We start from the raw sequence: 22470 nt of genomic DNA on the forward strand, positions 1-22470 counted from the left end.
GCTTTTGAGCTGGGTGGGAAGACTTCCGGGGATGGAGAGAGAATCTGTGCAGGCAAAGTGGGAGAACCAGTTGGCCACACTGTGAATGGATAAAGGCTTCTTAAGGCAGTTAGTCATCTCATGGGCTTGGGGGAGACACAGCCATGGTCACCTGACTTGAGTTAGCCAGGAATGTATTAGACCAATAGCTCCACTGCTCTTTCATTCTCTGGCAGCTTCATAAGGGTGAGATCTCCTTCCGTGGACAAGGTCCTTTCCCAGTCTCCATCCTGTTGCCTCATTTTTGACAGCCAGGAGAACACTTCACGGAGCACAGTGTGAGCTCTGCTGCATGAGAGCTTCTGGGATCAGAAACAGAAGGGAAGCCCCTGCTGATGAGGTTTCCATGTTAATAAGTGTGGTGTGGTGTTATCCAGCCTCATAGCTTCCTCTAGTGGTCCGATGTGGGACATTCTCAGGTAGAAGATGGGAGTTTTCAGTGGCAGGTTGAACAGGCTTGGACCTTTTTTATTTGACTTTTTCTCACCATCAAGTTCCTTGATCTGTTTGATTAGAAGTTGCTTTGGATAATGGATGGTAGGTAGCCTGTAATCCAGTGGTAATTCTGTTGGAATCTCTTATCCTATGATTCTCTTTTGGTCTGGAATTATTTATATTTATGGAGCACCATAGGTATTCCCGGCACTGTTACAGATCTAAAATAAGACACAGATCCCTGCCCTGAGGAGGTAATCTGTGGAGCAAATTCAGTCCTGCTGTAACTCCACTGACTTCAGTGGGGTCACACAGGAGATGAATTTGGCCCCAATTATCATTGTTAGAAACCTTCTAGTTCATGACAAGAAAACAGGACATCTCATTCCATAAGACTATATTTGCCTCCATATCGTGTTCTTTTAATGGTTGCCTTTCTTTTCCTTGCACATCTTGCCGTGAGCCTTGCAAGGAACAGATTATTGGACTATACAAATGCCTGTGCACCTGTATCTTGGATGTGGGTTAAATTAGGAACCATCATCCACATCCCAATGTCTCCACTCCGAACATGCTGTGACCACCTCAGCTAATACAATGTAGGCAAAAACCAGAATGTTTCATCTTTTGTAGTGGCCTTCATAAACCTTCTTGGTCTCAGAGTCAAAGGTGCTCTCCAAAGCATTATATATCTGGCTCATGGCACACCGCTGGACACAAGGAGCTCAGCATCGTAAACGGATGAGTACCTGCCCCAGAGACCTCGCATGTGCTAACACAAAAAGGAATTAGCCCCTGAACTGAATTGGCTCCATGATGAGGAGCACATCATCTCTTAAGGCTTGTCCTGTGGATGGAGGGCTTCCTCGGGGATCGTCCCTGCACTGATTTGTTCTGTGTGGGGCTGATAACATGGAAAAGACCATGTGTCCTCAGGAGGCTTTCGGCACGAGGAGATTTTCTTTAAGTTTTTGAGTAGCTTAACCTTTGAAGTGTTTTTTCTTTGGGTTTTGAAGTTACGCAGTTGGACTCCCTCTCCCTCGCCATCTATTTATGTGATTGCCAGGGAATAGGTCTCATCTTAAGGACCGTGTCTATTTCTAGCTTGTTTTATACAGTCTAGATGCCTACTTTTCTCTCTAGGAATGGAGAGGAACTGTAACGCCTTTGGTCTGAATGCTAGTAATAGTTACCTGCCTTACAAGGGTATTGTGAGGATTAATTGATGTTTACAAAGTGGTTTGAACACAAAAAAAATTACACAAATACGAAGTATTATTATGTAAGCCACTGTGTCCACTGGAAAAAATTCCCAGCTGTTGCTGTCTTTACCTCCAGTGGGAAGTGGCCGTCTAAATACCTCTAACCCTCAGAATCTTCCTCCTCCCACACTAGGAGGGGAATGTTTCTATACCTCTCACACCAGAGACCCCTGTGCCTCACACTAGGACAGGTGAGGGTATGTGTGTCTCGAGCAGTCAGTTGTTTGTTTATCCCTCTGTGTAGCGTGGCCCACTGGCTAGGCCTTAAGAGGCTTGGGTTCTATTCTCAGCTTTGCTGCTGGATGACAGTGGGCAAATCACGTCCCCTCCCCATGCCTCAGTTTCTCCATCTGTGAAATGAGCATAATGATAGTGATCTCCTTTGTAAAGCACTTCAAGATCTGTGGATTAAAAGTGATATACAAGAGCTAGGTATTATTAACATAAGGTCTCTTAGTCATCTCCGCAGCCACTTCCCATTTTCCATAGGCATGATGCTATCCAACCCCATCTGTCTTCACCCTTACCGTGCAGTATCATTCATCAATTGCTTAGTAGTAATCTCAGTTCACCTGTTATGGCACCCTTGCAGCCTGTCTGTCTGCAGAGTTTGTCTTTCCACCATGCTTGGCTCATCTGAAGCTGAGTGTTGTGTGTAGGTAGCTGAAGGGGAGTGGACTCCTGCTACCAAACAGGACCAAATGGGAAGAAGTTAAGGGATAGGGTAGGCTGGAGGTTGGGAAATGAAAGCCAGGCAGTGAGTGTGGGGAACACGCCGGTTCTAAAGAGGGGATCCTATTTGTTTCCTTCCTTTGTGTGTGTGACTAAAGTCAAAAGGCCCAGGCACATCTGTGTTAACCTCAAGCTCTTATCCTGTGTGATTCTCCTTATTGTTACTTGTACTGGTGTCTTTGATACTAAATATTTCTGACGTGGCGGAAAAGCAAAGGCACTTCAGGGCTCTGGTCACCAGGGATTCAAAGCTGCTCTGTCCATAGAGATTGGTCTTTCTGTGTAATTATTTCTATGGGTTATTACTATGGATATCCATTCAGTCCCTGTTTATATTTCATCCAGGTGTAACCTTCAAGGCAAAGAGCCTTAGTGCTGTGTGAGCTGAGGAGCGCTCCTGTCTTATTCTAATGTGCACTAAGAATGTATACAGAATAAATGGAATCTGACGACTATCTGGTGGAGGGTGTGGCTTGTTTGGTATTAAATAGAGAATTGTCCAGTTTAAAGATGAATTTTAGTTGCTCGTTTAAGTTGGAGACCCGGCGTGCTGGCCAGAATCAATCCTAGCGTAAGTAGGCGCTTTCCTTCATGCAACTCTGCCGGTGCTCCGAATCCTGACCTGCTATGCCAGTCTTGGCCTCCCCCCACGGGTCTGCCAACGCACCTCTATCCCAACCTCCTGTAGCCTCTGCTGTGTCAGTCCTGGACGCCACCTCTAGCTCTGCCGGTATCCGGCAATCCTGGCCTGCAGCACTACTTGCTATTCTATTCCTGATCTCGTGACCAGCTGTGCCAATGCCCCCTAGTCCTGACCTGCACTACGCTCTGTTTTACCAGTCCTGGGCTCCCCACAAACTGTTACCCCAATGCGCTTCGATTCTGACCACCTGCTGTTCCAGCCCTGTGCCTTTCCCGAGCAATGGAACATAAGCTTTTCCATGTGAGATCAGACCATTGCTCCATGTATCCTGTATCCTGCCTCCAGCAATGGCCTCTGCCTGGTTATTCGCTGTGTTGGGGGAGACTTTCAAAGGAAAAACGGAATTGAAGCACCTGCCTGCCATGTGTGCCCTTGAAAATCTCTCATTGTTTATAGAAGGTGCTTTGTGGAATATGAATGACTGTTCCTGCCCAAAAGAGCTTAAATCTAACCTGGATAATACAATACAGAGCCCACTGGTTCCAACAAAAGGAAGTGAAGGGGCATTGCAAGAGAGGTGTGTTCCAAGTTATTTGTGGGGAGCTCTTTGGCTAGTGGGATTTTAGGGGCTGTGCCAAGCACAAAGGGGCACCCTTGAGCAAAGCATAAAAAGGACAACGGGTGGAGATGGAGGAAGAGACTAGCTACAATCTATTTAGCTTTGAGCTATCCCTTAATAGAAGGCTCTTGTTTGAACTTATCAGCTGGTGAAATGTACCAGAATAGGTCAAACTGCAGGCAGTAGCAGCATTGCCAATCTCAAGCATTTGAAAATCACATCAGACCCCCCCAAAATCCTGAGATTGCTTAAAATCTTAAACTTTTAAAAAAATAACAAGTATTTGGGGGACTTTCTTTGTGCTTTCGGATGTGTGAGCCTTTAGGGGTTGTGCTTTCAGGGTTTCTCTGCAAACATGAGCGCTATAAATATATATTTTTAATGAAATCTGAGAGTCCCTTGATCTCAGTGGTGTGACCTTTAAGGAAACCACCAAATATCACAAGACTTGGGGACAGTTCCAGTTAGGGAAAATCATGCTTCTCTAATCTACTGGAATTTTTTGAGCTTGTTTGACCAACTAGTGAATAAGTAGGACTGGTTGATGGAACTTATCTGGGCTTTCAAAAAGCCTTTGGCAAAGTCCCTCACAAAGAAGTTCTTAAGAAAACTGAACGATCACAGGAGGGAGAGAGAAAATTCTTTCATGGATCAGAAACTGGCTAAGAGACAGAAAAGAAAGAGGAGTCAATGGCCAATTTTCAACCTGTCGAAAGATTAACACTGCAGTGTGCCGCAAAAGTCTACGCTAAGGCTAGTGTTTATTATATTAATGAGATGGGATGGGATGAACGAAGCAGTGGCAACATTTGCAGACACAATGATTATTTAGGTTAGTTAAGACCAGAGAAGTTGTCAAAGAACTAATGATGGCAGATAAAATTCAGCTTACTAGGTTTTAAAGTGATGGAAAAAGGCAAGGAAAAGACCCCGGTGTTACAGTGGACAACTTGATGAAAACCCTGGCTTGGTGTATAGTGGTGGGCAGAAAACGAAACAATGTGTTCTAAAGATAGAGATTGAAAATAGTGCTGTGGAGTTATGCCGATTTCTCAATTAACACTACACCCACACCTGGGATTCTGGCTGAGATTGTCAAAGCTGACTATGATTCATCCACCCCCCGCTCATTGAAATGAGTGCTGTGTAGCCAAATGGCCTAGATGGCTCTGAAGTTCACTGATTTGTTCCGTTCTGGTCTCTCCGTCTCCAAAAAGCATGTTAGCGGAAGGAGAGAGGGGCAGAGCTGGGTGATAGAATGAAGAGTCCTGGAAAGGCATCGGTGTGAAAAGAGAGCAGGGACTCTCTGTTTTGGAGAGGAGTTGGATAAAAGGGGTCATGAGAGAGGAATATGAAATAATGAATGCAATCGAGGCGTCGTCTCAGGTGGTCCTATGTACCCTAGTAACCTCTTTCTTAAGACAAAACCAAATCGATATCCAATGAAACTGAAAGGCAGTGCATTTTAGAACTGAGACGAAAATACATTTTTTACACCGTATGTAATTAAAGTATGGGTCTCTGCCACAAAAGATCGCTGAACCTAAAAAATCTGGTAGGATGTCAGATGAGTAGATATTTAAATCAATAATGAAACATCGATGTTTGGTTCAAACACGATAGAAAATGTATGAGGACTATAAACCTTCATGCTTCAGGGCATAGGTCAACCACTACTGCCTAGGGTCAGGAATAAAGTTTCTTTAGGAGCAGGTTACTCCATAATTGTCCACTATGATGTTCACTGCAGTATCCCATGAAGCATCTGCTAATGATGGCCACAGGATCCTGGACTTAGACAGATCATTGCTCTGAACCAGTGTAGCAATTCTTACATTTCTAGTGTTGGCAATAAATCAGCGGATAAATAAATAAATAAATTTAGCTGATACAACCAGGCACCTGGCCTCTTGCCCTCTTTTTATGAAGCTTGAAGGAGAAAGGAACATTCTGCAAGACCAAATCAGATCTGAGTATGTGTGTTGGGGGAACAGGGTTTATTCCATGCCCCTTTCCCACCCACGTTCTATTTGCTTTTCTGTAATTTTGGCCCATGGGGTGAGCAGTTTCCACTGTTTATCTAGGCCCTTGGTGATAAAGTTCCCCTTGAGTGAGCTGATCTTTATATTTGCCCTTTGTCAATGACAATCCAGAGACCAGGATATGGGCCACGTAGCACAGACCTCTGCTGAGAACAGTCACAATCTTTGGGGGTGGAGAGTAAGGGCTGCTGCTTGCACAGCTAAGCTTGAGAGTCTTCCTTCTCCTTGCTGCTCTGCACTGCCCCCTGTTCACACAGATATCAAGGTGATCATACATCTAACCTGGTGCAAAGTATGGCACTGCTCTTAGGTCAGTTTAGCCCTCTGCAGTTAGGAAAAGAGACTATGGAGGAAGCAATTCCATAAGACTTGATTGGCATGAAAAGTTCTTCAAGTGTTGACAAAGTGAGTTTAAAAAGAAAGTGGGGTGGGGGAAGAGGGGAGACAGACACCTCCCACCCCCAGCTATCTGCCAGAAGTAGGTACGATGGGCTCAGAACAGGGTTACACGCTGGCGGTTTGATCCAGACACTGGAATTGATTCAGGAATGACTGGGTGAAATGCTGTGGTCTATGTTATGCAGGAGGTCAGACTAGATGATCGAAACGGTCCCTTCTGACCCTTCCCCCTGTGAAATCTTTGGAAGACCCATCACGGTCGATCACAAGGTTGCAGGTGAAGCTCCCTTTGAACTTAGCAGCAACAGGACAACACGGATGTCCCTGGACCTGGAACCTCTGAAGTTTAGACGAAATGTCCAGAGGGGTTTTTCTCCTAGTGAGTGATGCACATCTGGAATTCGCTCCCCTAGCAGCTCGTGTCCGAATCCACGTTACCTGGGGCTCAGGAGAGAACAGTGATAATGACCAGGGCAGGGGTTGACGCTGGAGGATATTGATGGGAACTGGATGATGAAGTGATGGCTCAAGCTCACAGACACAGGAGTTGAGCTAGATGCTGCTGAGGAGTGGGGAAGGGGTTGCTGTTCCTGTCCTGTGCACAGGGGGGCTTCGTTCTCCAATGCCGAGCAAGGCCATTGATAAAGTCTCCCTTGCAGATCCAAGGGTGATCGAGTTTATGATCAGAGCTCTCCTCCCCCGGTGGTCTGCTGGGCTGTGCCTCCACAGGGATAATAACAGTCCTATGTTATAAGGGATGCCCCTTATTTAAATAAAAAATCAGTACCAAGTGCCTTTTCTCCAGTATTTCCACCAAGAGTGTAGCACGGCCTGCAGCCAGAGTGGTCTGGGGCATCACTCTGGCACCAGAAATCAGGGGCAGAACCGTGCTCCACCTCCGGGATGGCACTTCGTGAAGAGCCGCCAGTTGGCAACTTGACCTGGCCGTATGGGGCCTCAGCGCTGCTCAAATTAGTCCCGGCTACTCCTCCGTCATGCCAAAGTGGCCTCTGGACACCCTGCTGAAAGTTGGCCCTTCACCCCACATTGAAATCTGAAATGGCACCCTGCAGAGATTTCTTCCTCACTGCACAACAGGATCAGGAGCTGTTGAGTGCTGCAAAAAGCAGCAAGAAATACCCCGGTGAGTGTTGTTTAATAATAATAATTAATATGTAAACTACAGGCACCAAATTTTGGCAAGTTGCCATCCCGCCCCAAATGAATACCTCTCTGCAGGGTTGGCCCAGGATCGATGTGTGTGCACGCTTTGAAAACTGGCCTATATTTTTGAAATACCATGCTGGCAATCCTAAGTATTGTATTAAGTCCCAGACCAAAAAAAACGGTTAAAATGGAATGATGGTGTAGAGTCCGTCTCAGTGAAGGCCAGGGTAAAAAACATGACAGTGATGTTGTGATCATCTCCAAGCCCAAGAAATTCAGAGTTAAGATTTTTATTAAGAAATGGAAATGCATGGTGAAGAAACCCAAATAACTAACTCTGCTCTGCAGTGACACCTTTTAATAGCAATAAGATTACGATTAAGGCATTTTAGGGTTTGGTATCCCATCTTAGACAAAGCTGATGCTTAAAGACACTTTTTGTGTGTCTCCCACCGCTCCATGAGCGTAACTACTGGGCAGAGTTAAGGTTAAGAGTTACCACTGCCCCGGCAATATGTTCGATGGCAAATTGGAATTTGCGGAGCTAACGATGACTTAAATGTTTGGTCTTTTTCATGTAAGAGTCTCACCTAACCTTGCGTAATCTCTTTTAAGTACTTAGCTGGCCTCCATACTCCAATTTTTACTGTGCTTACGTGCAAAGATTTGATTGACTGTCACACATTCAGTGTAACTGCAAATGCAAATTAAGCCTACAGTTGCACACACACCGCAGGTCCCCCAAAAAGGGTTATAATCTTGTTGTTCTTTCCATTATAAGTCAGCTGCTGTGTGTGATCAAACTTTTCCTCCTTTGGAGAAAACATGCGATAGAGCTATCAGACTGCAAGCAAGTGGAAGATAAAGGGGAACAAGCTGGTGGGTTGTTGGGTGTTTTGAGAGTTTAAGAACTTCGATTCCCCTGATCATTCCAACATTTCCCTTCAAGGAGTAATTTAAAAATAAAATGGCAATTAGCCTTCTGATTAAGCAGCTGTTCTTGAGATAAAGGGTCCTTAGCCCTGTTAGTGCAAGCCTCAGCATGAAGTGTTATTGACAGTTGATAAGCTTCTGATATGTGAATGAGATAGTGGCAGAAGGAGGTGGAGACAACAGTGCACCCTTTGGGTATATATAGGCAGGGAGCCTGGGACTCCAACCTCAGCCTGGTGTCCAGGACTGAAGTGGTGGACTGTTTAGAAACTGCTTGCAAAAGAAGAGAATCATGAAGTGGCTGATCCTCGCCTTGGTGTGTCTCCACCTCTCGGAGGGGCTGGTGAGGTGAGCATGGAATAAGAGCATGGCCACATGACAGTGACGGCTGATTATGCCGGCGTGAAGGAAAGAATAGGAATGTTGTGGGGAGTGGTTTGAGAAGGAGAGTGGGACTCCTGGGTTCTGTCCTTGGCTCTGCCACTGACAGGCTCTATGACCTTGGACAAATCACTTAATTTCTCTGTGCATTAGTTTACCTATCTGTAAAATGGGGACAATGCTACTGACCTTATGAGACTTGCAGATTGGTGAATCAGTAGAGCTTGTACAAGTGTGAAGTACTATTCTTAAGAACATTCGGCTTTTTCTTCTATGGCTTTGCATTTTCCCAGAGACCAAGGAAACAATAGTCCAGGGTTGGCCTTAACATTGAACATTGACATGATTACCCCAGTGTCCATCTCCCATTCTTAGCTTTCCAGTGTGCTACTTCCGTATTTCAAGGAGGTCTTAAGAGAGCCAAGACTATGGAAGAGATTGGGTCAAATTTATCCCTGCTGCAATTACAATGAAGTCAGTCCCTGTGGAACCCAACTAATTAGTCCTAGCGCATTGGGTTCTTTGAGTGGCTGGAAAACATACCGCTAAACTACCCCATCCCAAACCTATTGAAGCTATGGAAGAGAAGCCGGAAGAGTGAGACCAAAAAGGAGAGAGGGAGAATAGCAAGAGGGAAAACGAAGAGGGGAGACTTGGTCACTGTCTTTTCATTCTGTGCAGAATTCCCATGAGGAAATTCAAATCCATGCGGCAGGTGATGAAGGAGAAGGGCGTCCTCAAGGACTACCTGAAGAACCACAAGTATGACCCAGCCAGCAAGTACTTCAACAACTTCGCTATTGACCATGAGGTCCTGGATAACTACCTGGATGTGAGTATGAGCCTGATTGGAAGAAAAAATGACAAAAATGGAGCAGAGACGAGGAAATGATGGAGGCTGTCAACTGAGGAGCAGGGATGGGAGGAGAGAAATTCAAATGGAAAATACGGTATCCAACTTGCACCAGCCCATCTTCTGTAGGGCTGGTTCTTGTAGTGTACAGGAATCGGGTAGTATCCCCTTAAATAGTTTGTGGGCCCTCTCGTGGTGGTCACCGTGTTCTAAAGCAGCCACCCAGAGCAGCCACATGTATATAGCTAAGAGCTGTATAGCTGGAGGTTGTTCGTAATGCTGAACAAAACATTCTGGTTGTTCTTTCAGAAGTTTACAACCGAACATTGACTTAACTCCGCTTGGAAACTTTACGATGCAGAAGAAAAATGCCGCTTTTAGCCATTTTGAAACAAGCGCCGGAGCAGTTTCTTTACCTTGTCAAATCTTTTTTTAAACTTTCCCTTAATTTTTTTAGTAGTTTACGTTTAACACAGTCCCGTACAGTACAGTAGTTGCTTTATTTTTGGTCTCTGCTCCCTGACGGTGTTCTTCCAGTTCCAAATGAGGTGTGCGGCTGACCAATCAGGTCATAACTCTGCCGTTCGTAACTCTGAGGTTCTGCTGTAGTGAGTAAACACAGTTATTTGGGACTCAGCTGTGCCCGGTGGTTCCTCCATATAGATTTTTATTCCGTGAGGAGTAAAAGACCCAACGGGTCTCCCGGCCCTAATAAAGAGCACAGGCTGCGCTTAGCTAGAATATATATTTAAGAAATTGAATCTCTCTGGGGGAGAGGGAAGGGTTAAAATGAAAGGGGGGAAAGCTTGCCCTTTTTTGGAAACCCTCTAGCAGAGCTGGAGTCATTTGCAAAACCTCTAACTGCATGAGATTCCACCGTCTCTTGTCACCATCAACCCACCTGGCAGCCCCATTGATTTGAGATTACGTATGTGGTGCAGACGGCAGTGACTGTCTTAAGCATGCTCAATAGTATTATTGGTTGGCAAGTGACACGGATCATGAGAAGGAGAACCTGTGATGAAAAGAATGCCCCCTTTTCTCTAGATGTCCTACTATGGGGAGATCAGTATTGGAACCCCACCCCAGAACTTCCTGGTTCTCTTCGACACCGGCTCATCCAACCTGTGGGTGCCCTCTACGTACTGCCAGAGCCAGGCCTGCAGTGAGTAATCCCCATGCACAAGGGGCCGAGGGAAATGTCTCTACCATGGAGGGAGGGTCTCGATCACAGTATCCCATCCTGGGCACTGACCGAGCCCTAATCCGGATTGGTTGTCAGGAATAATGTAGACACCCTTCAAATCCCAATATGATAGGAGTGTTCTGAAGTCCCGCTGCAAACAGAAAGATAGCCCAGGCTGTGGAAGTGCACGTCATTTACGTAGACTGGAAGCTCTGTGGGGTGGGGACCCTCTTTTTGTTCTGTTTGTACAGCGCCTAGCACAGTGGGGGGCTAGTCCATGACTGGGGCTCCTAGGCTCTTACGGGAATTCAAATAATAATTGATTTAGGCACAGATATACATGCACACACAATAATTTAAAATAGATTGTGTTTGATTATATAATACACACACAGACACACAGATTCTTCTTCTTTTCTTCTTTGGTTCCCAATTCGTCAGTGCAGCTGTGACCCTTGAGGCCGAACGAAGTCTGTCCACCTCTTCCTATCTTGTCCCAGCTTCTTGGCTTTGTTCCTCTTTTAAACCTTTTTGTTGTCTGTCAGTCTTCACCATGTTCATCCAGCGCATCCTTGGTCTTCCTCTCTTTCTGCCTGCTTGCATCTTTCGCCCTGTCTGGTACCCTTTCTGCGTCTGCTCTAGACACGTGTCCAGCCCTTCGCAGTTGTCTGTCTTGGATCTTCTGCAGCAGTGTTATTTCTAGCCCGGTTTAGACGTCTATAAAAATAAAATCAATCTGTGTATTACAAAGGGGAGAAATTGTTACTCCAACGCTTTCAGTTCCATAACGGCCCCGCAGAACGGCGTGCGGAGGTGTCTGGGGTCCCCAAAAGCTATTTTAATCAGAGTAGGCAGAAGTGACAGGTTCAGAAGGCTGCACGTGAAGAAAGAGGCAAGCCAGGGAAGAATGGTCAAGTGGCAGGTACGACCCTGTTTTGTGCCTTCATCCCCCACCTGTAACGTGTGGGTGATTAGATCTACCTCGAAGGGAAGCGGTGAGGCTTCATTGATTAGGAATTGGGTGCAAAGTGTTTGAGAACTGCCGGGGGAAGGTGCAACAGAAAGGTCAAGTTTTGCCATTCTTGGACCTTTCTAGAGGGGATTAATGGCGGGCTCAATTCAGGGTGGGGGTGGGGAGGTTCAACTCTGAGTCCGAACCTGTCATTTGCACGAGCTGACAGCTGATGCTGATCTGTGTTTACCGCTAGCCACCCACACTCTGTTCAACCCCAGCGCCTCCTCCACTTACTCTTCCGATGGACAGAACTTCTCTCTGCAATATGGCAGCGGTAGCCTTACTGGGGTCTTTGGCTATGACACCGTGACAGTAAGTAATAGCCTCAGCCGAGGAGATGACGTAGTTATTAGAGCTTAGCATTGGCTGGCAGGCGCTGGCATCCGAACTCCTTCAGCAGGCAGCGGTGGAAAGTCTCTGATTTCCCCTGTAGGCCCTGCCACGAGGGGGCTGAGATCACTCACTCTAGCTAGTGAATAGACGGCTCATTGGGGAGTTTTCTGTTCAAACGGTGCCTTTCCGAGGGCCAAAACGGAGACGCCTATTCCACTTTTAATCTCCAGATGATAAGGATCCAGTCTGGGCTTTTGAAGTGGGCTTTCAGAAATGAGGTGGCTGGAGAAAAGGAACAGGATGTTTGGGAGTCTAAGTATTTCAAACAAAACCCAAGGTGCTCAGCATTCCTTTTTCAACCCCGTGAACCTTCGGACTCCCGGGCTGTGTACGGAGAGGCACCTGTAGCTGGAAAGCCTTTCTTTACGTGGACATCCACTAGTTGCAGAGCTTTGGAGGAATGTCTGAGCCTCAGTGGGTCGTCCTAGTAGTGAAGTAACAACACAATGGTGTAGTAATATTGTAAGAGGCAGCGTGGTCTAGTGGTGGGAGTCAGGAGACCTGGTTTTTACTGTCAACTCTGCCTCTGATGGGCTGGGTAAATAGCTTCACCTGTTTGTGCCTGTTTCCCAATCTGTAAAATGGAGGTGATGATACCCACAGAAAGTGCTCTGAGATTTCTTGGCGGGTTAGATAAGTGCACCCAAAGTTCTCCTTCCTGGGTTTGCTAGGTTCAGTGGCCTGCTTGCTCTGTCTGGTTGTAATGGCTATTCCTATCTCTTTTGCCGCAGATCGAGGACGTTTCCATCACAAAACAGGAATTTGGCCTGAGTGAGACCGAGCCTGGCACCAACTTTGTCTATGCTCAGTTCGATGGGATCCTCGGTCTGGGTTTCCCTGCCATTGCTGCTGGCGGTGCCACCACCGTGATGCAAGGTCTGAACCAGGAGAACCTCATCAGTGCCCCGCTCTTCAGCTTCTACCTGAGCGGGTAAGTAGGAGGAGGCCATTCCCCTGTCTCTTTAAGCCCTTGTGCTGTCTTTGTTTCCCATGATCCTTTTCCCTTTGTGTTGACTCCTCTGGTCTCCCATACCCTGAGGAGGGCCAACGGCAGAATAATGGTTAGGAGCAGACTTCATCCCTTCCCCTGCAAGTGCATACTCCTTCTCTGCAGCCCCTTCTTCTCCCATTCAGAGCTGGGCAAACCGCTCAGTATGGGGAAGCTCACTGAGGTCATTCACCTTCCCCTCCCTGGGGTGAAGGTTCTACCCAATCAGACATAGCATGTTCCTCATGGGCTACGGTCTCTAGGCCTCACTGTACCATTTCCGCTCTGATTAGGCCTCATCTGGAGTATTGTGTCCAGTTCTGGGCACCACATTTCAGGAAGGATGTGGACAAATTGGAGAGAGTCCAGAGAAGAGCAACAAAAATGATTAAAGGTCTAGAAAACGTGACCTGTGGGGGAAGATTGAAAAAATTGGGTTTGTTTAGTCTGGAGAAGAGAAGACTGAGAGGGGACATGATAACAGTTTTCAAGTATGTAAAAGGTTGTTACAAGGAGGAGGAAGAAAAATGGTTTTTCTTAACCTCCGAGGATAGGACAAGAAGCAATGGGCTTAAATTGCAGCAAAGGAGGTTTAGGTTGGACATTAGGAAAAACTTCCTAACTGTCAGGGTGGTTAAGCACTGGAATAAATTGCCTCGGGAGGTTGTGGAATCTCCATCATTGGAGATTTTTAAGAGTAGGTTGGACAAACACCTGTCAAGGATGGTCTAGATAATACTAAGCCCTGCCGTGAGTGCAGGGGACTGGACTCGATGACCTCTCGAGGTCCCTTCCAGTCCTACGATTCGCGCTAGACACTCAGTGCCAGCTTTCTCCCAGATGCCGAGTACTCTCAGCTACTTCCATGGCACCTTTGAACGCCGGGCACTAGATTGACAACTCCACCCTTGTTATAAGATGATTCATTTCCTCCAAACAGTAGATGAGGCTTTTCTGCAACACCCCGTTACAAACTGAATGGCACCCCCCTGCCGTCATGGTATCGGGGGACTGCCCAGGTTTGCAGCTCACTGGATGAATGTGCAGGTGTCACAGCACCAATGTGTCTGGTGCATGATGATCAAAAGCTCTGCATAAGCTTGATTTCCCCCCCTCCCCCCCCCATTGCCACCAGGGTTCTTGGTCTATCTCTGAGAAGGTTTTTGTGCTATAACTCCAGCTAGGATCCTGGATGTTCCAGTCACAGGCTGTCTTTGGACTCTGTCGATGGCTATAAATAACCAGGCACTTTCTCTCCTGTGCGTTTGTTTAGGCAAGAGGGCATGCAGGATGGTGGTGAACTTCTCTTCGGAGGAGTTGACTCCAATTTGTACTCTGGTCAGATTGTCTGGACGGCCGTCACCCAGGATGCTTATTGGCAAATTGGAATTGAAGGGTAAGATTGTTGTCATTGGTATTTTCTGTAGGAATGTAGGGCCTCATCCTGATCCCATCATAATCAGTGGGAGTCCTTCCATTAATTTCATTGGGCTTTGGAACATGCTTTGGTCATAATAAGAAACATAAGAATGGCCATACTGGATAGGAGGAATGGTCTATGTAGCCTGTCTTCCAGCTGTGGCCAATGCCAGGTAATCACTGAGTGATCCATATGCTGTCGTCTACTCCCAGCTTATGGCAATCAGCAGCTAAGGTCACCCAGAGCATGGGATTGCATCCCTGACTGTCTTGGCTAATAGCCTTTGATGAACCTGTCCTCCATGATCAGACAGAGGACTCTGGAAGTCAAGACCTGGACTCCTGGCTTCTACTCCTGACTCGGCTCCTGGGTTCTATTCCCGACTCTGCCCCCAAGTCTCTGTGGGACCTTAGATAACCCAAACTTCACAAGTTCCAGAGATCCCACGAGAACACAAAACAGTGGCTCGAACATCTCTAATGGCAGGACCCCCATGTTCTTGGTTCATCACACAACAGAGATGGGTACGTTGCTGCTGAATTTTCCTGCTGAAGTGTCCTGTTTTTTGTTCCCTTAGTTTCTCTGTTGACGGACAGTCCACTGGCTGGTGTAGCGATGGCTGCCAGGGGATTGTGGACACTGGAACTTCCCTCCTCACTGCTCCACAAGCGATCTTTTCGCAGCTGATGGAGGACATTGGTGCTCAGGAGAACAGCTACGGTGAGGTATGGAGAGGAAGGGAGGCTTAAAAGTGGAAGAAGGGAAGAACCTTGCCTCTAAGCTGGTTTCTGTTAGGTGAAACAGCTCAGAGAAAGTGTGGGCTAGTGGTTAAAGCAGGTGATTAGTTGTCTGGACTCTTAGATTCTATTCTTGGATCTGCCACTCACTCTCAGTTGGGTCTTGGGCAACTCATTTAACCTTTTTGTGCCTGTTTGCCCATCTGTAAGGTGGACCTAATAATTTCTGCTTGTTCAGGGTGTTGAGGCCTTTTGAGTGTAGTAAAACATGTGACTGCCTCCCTTTTCCGTGTGATTGTTATAAAGAGCTTTCCCGGGTTGCTGGAAGGCGGCTCTGTGTGGAGAAGTGTGGGCTCAAGAGGCACGCGGGACGTAGCATTTTGCCTGCAGCGGCTGTGCACAGTACGTAAACCTGCTCTCGCTTTCTCTCTCCACAGTACGTGGTTAGCTGCAGCAGCATTGACAGCATGCCTACCATCTCCTTCACCATCAGTGGAACTAGCTTCCCGCTGAGCCCCTCTGCCTACGTGCTCCAGGTATGGATTCTCATAGCCGTGCGCTATCCTCACCTTCCTTTACTTGTGGAGTCTCCTCTGGGTGGGCTCCCGGAGAGCTGTATATTTGATATGGGTCTGCTGGGCACACCCATACTTGTGTTATCCATGTGATGGGTTACGACCAGAGCTTCCAAAACCAAAGGGCTTTAACTCAGCTTTCTATCTTCTCAACAGAGCAATAGCTGGGAGTGTGCCGTGGGCATCTCACCCACTTACCTGCCATCCCAGAATGGGCAGCCCCTCTGGATCCTGGGTGACGTCTTCCTCCGGTCATATTACTCTGTTTACGATGTAGGCAACAGTAAGATGGGCTTTGCCCCAGCAGCGTAACCGCCACCGACTGTCTTCCATGCTGCTCCAAACCGTCTTGTGCTTCTCCTCCAAACTGCTGAGCTGAGACTGTGGCCCCCACATGCCTCTTTCCAAAGATTTTGAACGTCTCTCTGTACTGAACTTTTGCAAATTTCTGAAGCCTCTCTTTGGTGAAATCTGGGCTATGAGATTCTGGGCTCCCCTTCGAAGGTGACTGCAAATAAATAAAAGGCACTAAAACCATGAAGCAAATGTGTTTTGGTTTGATCTCTTGGTGCAAAATAAACACATGGCTGAGGGAAGCATGGCATCGAAACGGTATGTCATGGGCAGAAACACGCAGCTGCTCTGAGCAGGGTGAATTTAAAGCTAAACCAACCACAGGAATTCCATTTAAATACCACCTACTCTTAAGAGGGTGATGTAGGATAGAGTGGCCTCAGTCATGCTGCGTCTCCAAGTTTAAACGCCACCTGGCTCACTGCACCTTCATTTCCTTTGTTGGGACTAGTGGCTTGATAATATGCCCCTCTTTGAATCTGTAGATCTCAAAGCACTCTGACATGTGGAAACAGAGGCCCAGGGAGGGTGAGGTTTAAGCAGAACGCTGGTCACTTAGAAAACGATTGCCCCTCCTTTAGTTAAGATAAGGTCGATAAAGAATGTTTGGTGGTTATGGCAAAGGCCTGAGAATCATGAGTGCTGGTTCCATTCCTGACCCTGCCACTGAATTCTTATCTGAACTCAGGCCCCGCTGTGGGCCTCAATTTGCCCATCTGTTAACTGAAGACTACAGCTGGTCAGAAAAACTTCTGATTCAACAATTTGCTGATTCAGCAAAACCACAACATTTCACAAATCTGGCCTGATTTCACCAAAGAGCCAACGGAACCAGGAAGGTGGAACTTAAGGGAACCCGGCACATTTCAAAACCCTGGAATTGGGGGCTTATTGGCCCCTAATCTCCTGCTACAGAATCTGAGTTGATGTCAATGGGACATTGAACTCCTGGGCAGAAACATCTAGCCACTCCTGATGAGCTGCTCCAAGCATTGGCAAACCTAGGGGCCAAATTTTGCTCTCAGGTACAGTGCGCTCAGCTGCAATCAGTGGGAATCGCTCGTAAGCTGTCTTGGGGTAACGGTGCCCCAGAATTCCAGTCCCGGCTCTACTGCTGACATTTGATGCGACAGAGGGCAAGTCACTTTCACTCTCCGCCATTTGGGGATAGGAACACTTTCCTCCTTACTTAATTTACCCTCACAGCCTCCTAGGGTTGCCAGTTTTGGCTGGACATCTTCCTGGAGGCTTCATCACAGGACATAATCTTTACTTAAAGATTCATCTTTAATTCCTGGAGACTCTGGGATAATCCTGGAGGGTGGGCAACCCTGCCGCTTCCTCTTTTGACATTTGTGAAAGCACTTTGAACTCTGAAGAGAGGATTTTTCTCTCTGCTACACCCACATAACCTAGAATAATTTAACACCGGGCTGCTCCTTGCTGGAAAATTAAGTCACATTGGAACATGACGGTTGTGTCTTTGCTCTCTGCACAATGTTAAGAATATGTGGAAACCACACAGCCCCAACTGAGTTCTGAAGAACCAGGTTTACTAACTGCATGCAGATAGACAAAGACAAGCTCAATGGGTATGGTGCTGCTCTGGCAGGATTCCAGTGGCTTCAGCAATAGAAGACAAGGATCCTGACTGCAGCTTTGCCTCCCCACCCAGCTCTGGGGCTGGAGGGGCAGAAAGCCTGGGTGCTCAGCCTCCATGCCCCCTCCAGCTGCAGGCAGGATGAAATAAAATTGACAAGAGTGTCCCTGCCTGCTGGGGAGCTGTCACTTAGATTTTCTTGACAGGGAGTTGACTTTTTTTTTGGCAAAACCTGAAAATTTCCCATGATTTTGCAAAAAAGGGCGTTTTGCTTGGGAAATGGTTCAGACAAATAATTTCCCACCAGCTCTAGTAAGAACCTATGGTACTAAATGACCAGGGCCCAGAAGGAATGTAACCACAGGGCATGTTTTGTGGCTGGGTCGTGCTAAGGACAGTTTCAGCTTTCTCTTGTGATTTATGTAATCCTTCTTGGTCAGTGGCGTGGCCACAAGATGTAAGTGACTCTTTGAAAAGTTCACATTTCCCCTTGTTTGCTCTAAGCCCCTGCACAGCCAACCTCACAAATACCTTTTGGAGACTCTCAAAATGCTCTTCATAACTATCGCCAGGACTAGTCTATCGTCTTAGTAAAACCGGGTGCCAGGAATGCCCTATCATACCCAGCCCATGGCTCACTGCCAAATGGTCGGTGCACAAACTATTCCAAACACTAGCCTGTTATATTGGAGTAAGCCTTTATGTGTGTGAATCTGGAGATAGGGTTGGGCGAGGTTGATCATGGAGAAATGCTCTTCGCAACCGATGAGGCAAAAATAATCTCTCTCCCATGTCAAGTACGCTGATCCACGTGCAATACTGGCTTTATGGGGTCCTGGAAATGGCCTCTGTAGCAGAGCTGCATTCACTCCGGTTAACCTTGGATAGATTTCCAGAGCCCGGTAAGTGTGTCTCTGTCCCCGGCTGTATTGCAAATGGTAGTGGATGAGCTTGAAAAAATGTAGGCATTGCCCCCTGGCGAAGTTTTGCTTTCATGTGTGTTACCTTGAAATCACCATAAATACGGACAGCCCCGTTCTTTTCCTACTGACGCTATAAGGGGGCTCCATTCACTGCAGTTAACCTTGGATACAATTTCAGCGTCCTGTAACTGCCGCAGCTCTTCCTCTACCTTTTGGCCCTATCACAAAAGGTTAGTGGATGAGCTCCCATCATTAAGCACCATTTTTGCCTTTATGTCTTTTATATTTGCTTTCGGAAGCATTGAGGAGCAGAGACTTAACAGAATTTCCATGATCTCAGCAAACCTTTCATCGGTTGGCCTAACAGGAGTAAGGCTGGGCAGCAAGTTACGGGTTTTAGTTGCCATTACGCTCAGTAAAACCACCAACCTTTTTTCCTCCTGGATATCGTTGGCTCTGGTGCACTGATCCGGTCTCGCACTACGGTTGACTCAGCCCTCTACTGAACAATCAAACACATAAATGTCCCCCAGACATCCAAACATTTTTAAACTAATTTTTTTATCTCCATGAGCAGGTCACTACCAGTCCCTGTGTTGCAGGGACCCCAGGATGAGGGACCCATCTTCATCACCAGTTGTTGTGATTTGGCTCACTTGAAAAGATGGTATGTTCTTACCTCAGGTTAGCTAACACATGGTAACTAACATGAGGTACAGTCCTAGTGGAGACAAGGCAATGTGTGGTTTTCATGTGTGGGAGTGTGATGTCATCTAATTAAAATATGATCATGCAAATCATTGTTGCTACCACTGTTATATAATTGCAACAAATCTTATACAAAGTGTGATGTATGCCCAGAAAGGGATGAGCATCCTGCAGGATAATTGACTCAAAGTCAACCATTAGAGAGATGTTAGAACAGTATGTAAATGGTAATTAAGGCCATTCCATGGTAGATAGGCTAGAACTTTGAAATGAAAACCTATATTGTTACAAATTAGAGGTGATACTAATTGTATGTGTGGACTCATATTTTGTTTGATGCTAGCCATATAAACAGACAGTTCCTGTCTGTCACTATAGCTATTGATTCAGAGATCAAAAGGATATATTAATATTTAGATGAATTGTAAACATAGTACATCACCGTGTTTGTCTCTTTGAAATGTATAGCAAATCACCTGAGAATGATGGAAAACGGGCAATTGCCTTTTGTTAATCCATATAGCTAATTACCGGTGATGCTTAGGAAATGGATCTACTTCAAAAGTCCCCATAATTGTCTGTTGCTCACCAAAGGACTCGGAGCTGCCACAAGAAGGCCTGAAACTGTATAAAGATGCCTTGTGTCCTAATTCTTTTTATCTCAGATCTGCTTGATGTTTCATGCAGGGGAAGCTTAAGCCACAAGGCTGAGATCTCCAGTCCTTCACCCTGAATATGGACCCTGGACTATAACCTCTGGACTATTTCAGAAAGCACTCTTTGCAGCTACAAAGCTCTATGAATCTGAGCTCAGAACTGTACTCCTGTCTGTCTGGATACTGAGCTTTTAACCAATACTCTCGCTCTTTTCTTTTTAAATAAATTTTAGTTTAGTTAATAAGGATTGGCTGTAAGCGTGTATTTGGGTAAGGTCTGGAATATTCATTAACCTGGGAGGTCATGTGTCCGATCCTTTGATTGGTAGAACTTTTTTATATGATGAATAAGATTTTCAGTAATCCTCATCATATTTGACTTGGGTGTCTGGGTGGAGGCCGAACGCTGGGTTACTTCAAGGGAACTGTGTTGCTGGCTTCTGGGTAACCAGCGGGGTATTATAGAAGCTGTTTTGGTAAATCTAAGTATTGGAATATCCACCAGCTTTGGGGATTGCCTGCCCCATTCGTTGGAGTTCACCGCAATTGAGTGATCTCAGTTGGCTCCCCTGAGACTCCGGTCACAGTGAGCAAGTCTCGAGGTGAAGGCTGTGGGGGAGCCAAGGGTTAAAACTATTTTCACTGGGATTTTACCTCAGTTAGTCACCACATGCTAGCTAGGATGAGCTAAGAACTCACCTTCTCTCCTAGTGAAGACCAGGGCTTCCCGTGAAGACAACATCTGGTATGCCAGACCAGAGCCGGTTGAAAATTTTTTGTCTCTTGTTTTTTACTAATAACAAATGCTGGTTTGACAAAAATGGAAAACGTCTCCCTCAAAAATTTGGATTTCTTTGAAATTTTTTTGTTTTAACCCCGAAGCACCTTTACATTGAAATATTTAAAAGTTTGGGTGTTTTTTTAAGGAAGTCGAAGAAATGTTGATGGAAATAAAATGTTTCCATGTACATGGAAATTTTTTACAGGAAAAAAAAAAATGAACCGACCAATTCTATTCTAGGGCTATGTCTATATGAAAGACTTTCCAGTGGCAGAGCTGTACCAAGATTTCTTGTGTAGCTGCTCTATGCCAGTGCCAGAGAGCTTCCCCATCAACATAATTAAATCACCTCCAATGAGCGGCGGTAACTATGTCGGTGGGACTACCACTCATGCCGGTGAAATGTATGTCACCAGGATTGTGTGTTTTTTTTCACACCCCTGAGCAACATAAGTTTTGCCGACATGTGGTAGCATGGAGATGGCCTAGATTTACACAAGTGAGAGCAGAATCTAGCTAATGTAACCTCATATAACTACTCAGCTCCACCATGAGGATTGCTATGGGTTGGGTTAAACCTCCTTGAAGCTGGTAGGCATAACAGCGGCCATTCATTCAGGATAAATGTAAATCAGGATGGAACTCCTTTAAGGCATAAATACTTGAAATAATAGAAGCCTCCACCCAAAGCAAAACCACGGGCAAGACTGGAGTAGGGGCCAGCTTTGAGGCCCAAAGGGAGTTCTGTTGCGATCACAGCAGGGCAGAATTTTTCGGCTGAAAATTTTCCAGGAAAAATGCAGATTTGTTTCAGCCAAAACGTTTTGAAAATTTGTTTCAAACTCACCAAATTGTTTCAGTTGAAAAAACAAACAAACAAGTGTTTAGTTATGACATTTTATAAACTTTGAGTGATTCACAACAAATTTTGTTTAGAAATGTACTCCTAGTTTGTTCATTTGTTTTTTATTTATTAAAAAGCTCAAAAGCAAAACCAAAGGCTTTGTTTTGGGTTGAACAAGGCACTTTGGCCCAAAATATTTTTTTTTTGGTACATCCAATGATTTAAAAAACAAATCAGTTATTCACACAGCTCTAACTGTGATCCGATAAACTCAGGACCAGGGGATCGATTGAACTGGAGTGGTGTGTCTGTGTGTGTGAGGGAAGAAGAGAAACACCACAGAAACAAATTCAGAAAAAGCCTGGGAGCATGGCTCTGAGACAGAGCCTAGAAAGAGGGAGATTTTGGGGCTAAGTGCTAGCTAGAAAGGGGCTTGGAACTGTGAGCAAAGAAACTGTCTCCTGATGTTTGATTCCTGTTGTTTTCAGGGAAACAGGACTTCGTACAGTCTTTGTAAGTGAACCAGATTGCATCAAAGAAATACCTGACTCCAACGTGACTTTCTTCTCCTAAGCAAACCAATCAGCTAGGCCTTGAATTTTGGCTAACCACTAGGGTCAAAAAGAGATAACTGTATCAAATTTCCATTCATTGCAGCCAGCGGCGGATTTCTTCATTTTTGGCAAGGAAGTTTTGAAGAAAACAGAACGTGCCAGTGTGGTGACATTTTGACAACACTTTTCTTTTGCTGTGAGCAGAGGTTTGCTTCTGAGTAGATCTTAATT

General features: G+C 46.0%; 1 protein-coding gene across 6 annotated transcripts in view; it reads left to right on the forward strand.

The window, feature by feature from the left end:
- The window catches only part of LOC102941343 (gastricsin), a 36371-nt gene extending 19792 nt beyond the window's left edge, over positions 1-16579 (forward strand). For 2 of the 6 annotated variants that reach the window (XM_043533436.1, XM_043533437.1), the window contains exons 8-15: positions 9334-9484; positions 10553-10670; positions 11900-12018; positions 12831-13030; positions 14361-14483; positions 15085-15232; positions 15682-15780; positions 15976-16351. In XM_043533436.1, coding sequence (XP_043389371.1) covers positions 9334-9484; positions 10553-10670; positions 11900-12018; positions 12831-13030; positions 14361-14483; positions 15085-15232; positions 15682-15780; positions 15976-16131 — 1114 coding nt within the window. In that variant the 3' untranslated portion in view covers positions 16132-16351. Of the gene's footprint in view, positions 1-6377; positions 7316-7338; positions 8620-9333; positions 9485-10552; positions 10671-11899; positions 12019-12830; positions 13031-14360; positions 14484-15084; positions 15233-15681; positions 15781-15975 lie in introns of those variants that run through there. The other 4 variants (XM_037884834.2, XM_043533440.1, XM_043533438.1 and 1 more) reach the window with 4 other exon arrangements.
- The last annotated feature ends 5891 nt before the right edge of the window (positions 16580-22470 follow it).

The sequence above is a fragment of the Chelonia mydas genome, chromosome 21 (assembly GCF_015237465.2).
Source record: "Chelonia mydas isolate rCheMyd1 chromosome 21, rCheMyd1.pri.v2, whole genome shotgun sequence".
Lineage (NCBI taxonomy): Eukaryota > Metazoa > Chordata > Testudines > Cheloniidae > Chelonia > Chelonia mydas.